This window comes from Rhagoletis pomonella, unplaced genomic scaffold (assembly GCF_013731165.1).
Source record: "Rhagoletis pomonella isolate Grant_MI unplaced genomic scaffold, Rhpom_1.0 Rhpom_scaffold_00001, whole genome shotgun sequence".
Taxonomy (NCBI): domain Eukaryota; kingdom Metazoa; phylum Arthropoda; class Insecta; order Diptera; family Tephritidae; genus Rhagoletis; species Rhagoletis pomonella.
In genome coordinates, this window is record NW_023458555.1 from 46,051,599 (window position 1) to 46,059,136 (window position 7,538).

General features: G+C 31.3%; 1 protein-coding gene and 1 long non-coding RNA gene across 2 annotated transcripts in view; both read left to right on the forward strand.

Annotated features, from left to right (window-relative positions):
* Positions 1-2,307: 2,307 nt before the first annotated feature.
* The window catches only part of LOC118744893 (transforming growth factor-beta-induced protein ig-h3), a 25,700-nt gene continuing 20,469 nt past the window's right edge, over positions 2,308-7,538 (forward strand). Inside the window, exons 1-2 of the mRNA XM_036478314.1 lie at positions 2,308-2,646; positions 5,577-5,724. Coding sequence (XP_036334207.1) covers positions 2,403-2,646; positions 5,577-5,724 — 392 coding nt within the window. The 5' untranslated portion in view covers positions 2,308-2,402. The remainder of the gene's footprint in view (positions 2,647-5,576; positions 5,725-7,538) is intronic.
* The window catches only part of LOC118744899, a 2,271-nt gene continuing 463 nt past the window's right edge, over positions 5,731-7,538 (forward strand). Inside the window, exon 1 of the long non-coding RNA XR_004993594.1 lies at positions 5,731-7,507. This is a non-coding gene — a long non-coding RNA (uncharacterized LOC118744899). The remainder of the gene's footprint in view (positions 7,508-7,538) is intronic.

Here is a 7,538-nt window from a genome sequence, read left to right on the forward strand (position 1 = left end):
CCATGATTTTTAATTTTTTATGTATTTCACTGGGATTATTTCCCAATACCCTAATAAGCAAACTTTCAGGGCAGCTAGATTTTAAGATCATAGTGCTGCAAGCCTTTACCCCAAATGTTACCAAAAAAAGGAAGAGTTTTCTCTATACTATCTGTGATATAAAAGGTTTACGTATTGTTGGTATATGTACTTACAACATCATTTTTGAGAATGTCTTTTTTGAATTGCGAAAAATATGCCTATATATTTGACTCTGCATAAATAATATTAATGAATAGTGCTAAGGCTATTGATCCTTCACTCTTATTTCCTTTAAAAAAAAGGTTTACAACGAAGATCGATTTCTAATTCAATATTTATTTTTTTTTTTTATTGAAAACAGTTTTCGACCATTTATTGTATACATAGATACGCACACAAGCACATTCGATTTTAACTAAGTTTCTCTGCTAATTAGAACTTCAAATAAGGCTAAGATACTATGTGTATATTAAGGTGGTCCAAAAATGCATGTGGAAAAGGTTAAGTCTGAATTTTAATGCTCTTACCTCCTATGATTGTTCTATAACGAAAAAACATACTCCTGGTTGCTTATTTTGAAATCAAAAAATATTGAGAAGCCGCTCAAAGCGCTCAAAGTTTTCCATGTATTTTATATGAGGAAGAAACAGTTTTTTGTAGAAATGGTGTAGAATTTTTTAAAATCAATATTTTTCGATAAGAAAACTCTTTTTCGCTTTAACCATTTCTTAATATTGACTATTTTTTATAGGTCCCCCAAAAAATGCAATAAAGGGACCCATAAAAAATCGTTATTAATACAAAGTTGTAAAATAAACAATTGGGTACTATTCCTTAAAGTCTTGTGAACAGAAACAGAGTTCACCAATCGAAAAATTTTGATTTTCAAGAATCATATCCTCCAAATATCTTTCGATAAATAAATCGAAATAAAAAAGGGACATGTTTTTTCGATGTTGAACAATCCTAGGGAGTGAGAGCATTAAAATTCCGACTTTACTCTTTACGTGCATTTTTGGACTAACCCAAGGTTCATACATATGTAGGTATGTAGGTAGGTGTTAGGGCTTGTTTCTAACTGTTAAATACTCGTTAACTAGAAAATGTCGAAGAAAAATGATATTCAAAGTTTAGACTTACAAACAAAATATGTAACTTCAAATGCTTTATCAGCAAAAATAAAAGAATTTGCAATATAATATAGCAACCCTAATGAATGGATTGTAAACTCAAATCCGCCTCTGTCTGCTTTTGTTTAAAAATTACTAACAAATTCTAGAAGTTTTCTACTCTATTTATTTAATTATTTTCTATGCTTCAGAGAAAAATAATATCCATATCGATAAAACGGCAGCAGAAACATTCTTTTCGGTATTTTAGTATTTGTCAAATATTTATTCAACGCACAACATCCGCTTTATTTGTATTTGTTTAAGTTGACCTTTTTTCACAATTTTGTTGGTATATGTTATGCAAATGATTTATTTACTGGACAACTACTTAAGAATCTTTTGGAGTGTGATTGAAGAGGGAAAACTTTGCAGGTGTTTCAGTAATTGCAATTTAAATTCGTATTACTATTATCACTTCGATTGAAAATTGCGAAGGAACATATTTTTTTTTTGGTTCGCATTAAAATGTGTGTGCAATCGATTTTATATACATATGTATGTACATACACATTTCTTCTTAATAAGCAAAAAAATCGTAAACTCTTTATTATTTTGCCAAATAGTGAGCCATTTTAGCGTCTTTCTGTCACATTGTTTTGCAACTTGAATATTCCGGCTGTGGTTTCGTCTTAATATGGCCATCACGTTTATGTATCTGGAATACAGAATAATCATTATTTTTTTTATTCATTGAATAACCCATAAAATTAATTCAAAATATCATTTAAAATATTCTGGTCACATAACTTTGCACACATTACATATATACACACATATGCATTTGTATAAATGTGGTTTCAAATGAAGAATTGACAGATTACTGCAAACGAAAAGTAAATGCATTTAGTACAGGTTAATAAAGTATAGAGAACGTTGTTCTTGGTAAATACACTATTTTCAGCCGACTTAAATTTTGTTGGAGATATAAGGATTTTCATGAGTGCGACTCTATTGAACTCGACAAACAATTTTCACAGTTTCTTTTATTAATTTTCTTAATACATACATACATGCATACAAAGTCACATAAATACATATTCATAAATAAACATATTTATTTGAAAATAACATAAAAACGCTTTTTTCATTTAATACAATAACTACATACTTACTTACTCGTATATCCGTAGTTTTGCTCATCTACATCATATCACAACACCGTTGCAACACCGCCTCTTACAACCCATACCATTAGTACCATTCGCACCAATGCCACCACCACACACACCCGCTGTCGATACTCGTACACAAATAGTTGATATTGTTGAACCACATGCGCAAGCATCTAATGGATATTCACAATATTGGAAAAACTTTGCTAACCCAAATCCTCTAAATCTGGTTTATAGAAATTTCGATGAAGACACCGACTTCGTACCACTCGAGCAACAACAACAGCGACAATCACAACAGGCACGTGCTGGTACACTGGATCTGAGGGACAAACCGTTTGGTAAGTAGTGAAAAAATTAATTTGCTTGGTTAAGTAAGAAAAAAATGTCTATATTTGACGACCACTATGTATTAATATAAATTCGAACGGTATCAAAAAAGTCGAGTTTAGCCTGTTCCCGACTCCAGGATTTAGTCAGAAATAGTCCGAAGTAGTCTGGAAGATTTGACTTAACTTTGTTTTTTATCACGGACCGAGAATGCGTCGCAGTTTTGGTTTATTCTGTCCGAAAACAAAATTTAATGCCACAAAAAGACAAACTGGAACAAGAATATTGAGAGCAGTTTGAACGGCAACAAAATGAACTTTCAGATAGACCATTTATGGATAAATTTTAAATTTTCTGTGCAAGAAAAGTTCGTGTCTTAAGTAATTCGTTGACTTTATTTGCACCATTATCTTTTAATTCTTTTCAAATAATTTTAGTATTCAAAGACTTCAAACTAATGGCACGCTACGAAAAAAAAATTTCTCGCTTCCGTTCTCCGTGAAGAGTTCAAAGAAGATTTGTTCTCGTTTCGTTCTTTGTCAGAAAGTTCTTGAGACCTTAGTTTTCATATCGTTGAGAGAAATTTCCTTTGATTTTTGTTTCCGTTTTGTTCTTGGCCAAAACGTTCCGGAGACTGTTTTTCCCATTGTGTCATCTTAGAGATATTCCTGCAAGTATTGCTCGCATTTTGTTCTTTTTGGTACCGTTCCCCACAATTTTGTTCTTATTTAATTCCCATTGAGAACGTTCTCAACAGTTTTGTTCTCATTTCGGTTTTGGTTTTGAAGCGTTCTTAAGTTCCTGCTTTTTATCGAATACGCCATGCAACTAAAACTAAAACATTTCAAAACACATGCTAATTTTAATCTACTCACAAAACTATGGACCAAATATTATAAAACCGTGTTTTAATTTTCCTTCAGGATTTCTCTTAGAAGGACTTTGAGATATACCTACACTCTAAAAAGTGCATGTAAAACGACTACAGAAAAGTGTTTATTTTTCAACCAGAATCTGTGTAAATATGTATGTATACTCAAAAGATGTTCAAGATTTGATTTTGAACATGAGATTTTAAAATACGCACATGAAAATTGCAATAATTATGAAAGTAAATATATATTTTTTACTAATAATAAACATTACGTGCTCATATTTATTCGATTTTAAAAATTGTTTTTGTAATTTTGCTCTACGCGACAAATTAAGTATGTGAAGGTAAACAGCCTGATAGTAATTTTATTATACGGTGTGTAAATTTGTACACATTAAAAGAGGAAACCGGTTACCTCCCTGCATATACGTAAATTTTATGTGTAAAATGTGAATTGAGTACAATAAATGTTCAGAATTCAACAAACAAATTTGAAATTTGTTCTACGCCACACATATGATAAGTAAAAGTAAGCAAGCAATGTTTAATTTAATTAACACGGTGGGTAAATATGCATTAATTAAGGAAACTGGTTACCTATCTTAATATGCGCTAATTTAAACAAACATTTTTTAGAGTGTAGTTCAAAAAAAATATTTAAAAAATTTAGTGAAATGTAGAATAACTATATGGGTATAAGAAAACAGATAAAATTTTCTAGAACGAATCACAATTAACTTTTTTGCTGCTTAAGGACGAACAGGTTTGACTGCAACTAATAAAGTTAGAAGAACGAAGTACTATAATGTGGTAGTGTACATATGGGAAAATCTTCGGAACCGTGCGATTCAATGCTAAAAAACGTAAATTTTCAAATTGAATGCACAAAAACAAAATCGATTGAGAAAACATTAAAATTTTGTGTGATTCATTTTTCTCAAATACTTAATGAGTTATAAGTAAAAAACGATAATTTTTGAAAACTCAAAGTTAGCTATATTTCTAGAGGTCGGGGTTTTGGTCCGATTTCAAAAATTTTCAAGGCAGTTTTAAGAAGGCGCAATGTGTATATCAAATTTGGTAAAGATTGGTGAAGTAGTTTTCGACATACTCATATTTGACATAAGTGGGCGGGCAACGCGCAGGCTTAATATTTAATATAAACATTTACTTGAGTACATTCGCGTAAATTGTTAGTAAGAAAACCATTTCTAGGAGGCATGCAGGGAAGCAATTTTTCACACCTTATTGGGTAAGCCTTTTAGAATGACTCACTTAAGATAACCTGCCTAATATATATACATATGTAGAAATTTGCTAACGATGGTAAGGCAAGCATTGAAGACCACTTAAAGGCGCCAAATATTGTTCAAAGTTACGTCGCATTCAAGATAAATTTGTTCTTTTATGATTAAAAGAAATTTAAAACTTGTGCGTTTCATAAAACACATCATCATCAATCATTCAGCTCTACGGCTTTTGCCAAAAAACTACATTGCTTATAATATCAGAAATTACTTTAAAATAATTCAACGCCAGAACCATAGCAACTGTACTTATAGGGAATATATTCGCACCATATTCATTTCTATCTTCGATCTAAGTTAAGACAAGGTTTATTTCTTTCTGTTTGAGCACTCTTCGAGTTGTAATATTCTTTTTCCAATAGTCATCAACTGGAGTTAAGGCTATGTGGAAATTAACTATAAGCCAGCGATATATAAATATACATAAGTATGTATGTACATACCTTACATAAAGTACAAATATTTCTAAGATCAAGCATTAATGCCAATGGGGTACTAAATTCCCGTAGATCTATAAGAGAAAATAATGCCCAAAATTGTTTTTTTTTTTAAATATGCCTTTAGTATGTATGCTCTCAGATGTAAAGTTCTTAAGACGAGATCTTCAAGCATTTCTTTTGTAAATTCTAAGTTATTTGTTTCTCCGGTAAAATTTTTACTTTGTCAAATAGGGTCTTTGGTATTGACGACCTCTATGCACAGAATTATTATTCACGTACGAGTACATATTCTATACCATTTATGTACCGTTATCTTACAGATGTTGATGTGGTGACAAGCGAGGTTAATGGCGGCAACCAAGGCCCTGGTTTGTTTTTCCAACAAACCTTCCCCTTCGGCAGTGATATCTTTAATCCATTTGTCGGTTTTGGATTTGGCGGTTCCCCGCGACAACAGTGGTGGAAAGGGTAAGTTGATTTTAACATAGAACAAAGAAATATAATGAGTTAGTTAATAAGTATATGACAAGAGGTATCTATAAACGGTTTTATCGCGAAAGTAAAAAAAAAAATTCTTTTTCTTCTTGAATAACGCTGAAACCGCCTAGGTAATGCCTGGTTATCATTATGTTATATGTATGTGACGTCAGTGTTGTCAAAATAATGAAAACGGTTGACATATAGTGTCATTGTAGTCAATTTTAATTACGTCCGCTCATATACATACATATGTAGAATGGCAGCTAAGTGAAAACGGCCTTTAAGCGATTTAGGCCGACTCTAACAAAGTACGCAATACGTTTCTCTTCTGTGTCAACTGACGCAATTGAATCGGTTAATAACCAAAGGGAGTAAATCAGTATTTTTTCGATATGCAAATTTTTATGCATTTTGGTTCGTTTAAGCTCTGTTGAACTGCATCAAATATGCCGGATCAAAAAAATTCTGACTTATTCCCTATGGTTATTAAACGATTTAATTGAAAATATCAAGTGCAGAGAAGTTCTTCTCCAACTGATCTTACCAACGCAGAGGAGGCCTTTCTCTATGTCTATATTGTTGTGAAGCTCATACAGCGTTTTACCGTCTGCGGTATTCGCCAACGCGTAAATACCCGTAAATCTTCCGTAGAATGCAGGTTTATAGCACATTCCATCTCAATATAAAAAGGTTCCTGTTTAACGTCCCTCAAATTTTGCATTAACTTTTCATTTTTTTTTGCTGGCGGATATGAAAAAAAAAATATTAGAACATTATTTGTGTGAAAGGAAATGCGAAAGGTCTTCCATAAAAAAAAATTGCAAAACTGAACGTAAATTCTATGCCACTTGGAGGGCTAAACCCTGCACACCCAACAGTTTTCTAAAAACTCTTAACAAAAATTTTAAATTTTAATGATATGATTTATATTTCTAAATGAAATAAAAAAATAAAAAATAAAAATAAAATTAAAACTCAAAAAAAGCGGATATACTTACCATAAACATGTGTTGTTTTGTAAATATTTTTAGTGAGTAATCTACCGACCTTTGCACAAAGCTGAATTTCGAAAGAAAGCGAGTTAAGGTCTTTCAATTTAAGTAAACGATAAGTATACATATATGTAAATTCAATTCAATTAATGGTGAAACTATGATTTCTTCGCTGCAACTACAAATATAAAAACAAACCACTTACTTGTAACAAAATGGCACGTATTTAAAATAATGAGTTGCATACAATCAAAAATGAGACGAACTAAGTGTGTATAAATTTGTTGCAATTATTTTTTCAATGAAGCTTCCGTGTTATTTTAACAACGCTTTTATTTTACTTTATTTTGACAAATTTTATGGCGCAGAGTATTTGAACTGAATCCAAACTCACGTACCTACTCATTTGCTTAAAAAAGCCCTAAAGCTAGAGTTTGCATTTTCAAAACACCAAACAACAAAAAATTTACTGCTCTCAATCATGACCACTCTCACATTAAAAAATACGACTTATTTATTTCGGATATTATATCCATTAAAATAATTGCTTTTATTGCATTGCTAATTTTAATAAAATTATAGTTCGACTTGCACACAACTGCAGGTACATACATATTTCTTTCAATAAATGTGCAAATATTCCTCATAAAAACTTTCATTTGTTGAAGTAATCTCACCGTTCGATCGCTAAAACGAAACTCAGAGAGAAATTAAGCAAATATAAAAACTTAAAAGTAAATAACAGTAATACGCCAATATTTGTTTAGCATAGCAAAAAGGTAAATAAATTAATACAAATAGCAGAAAGCT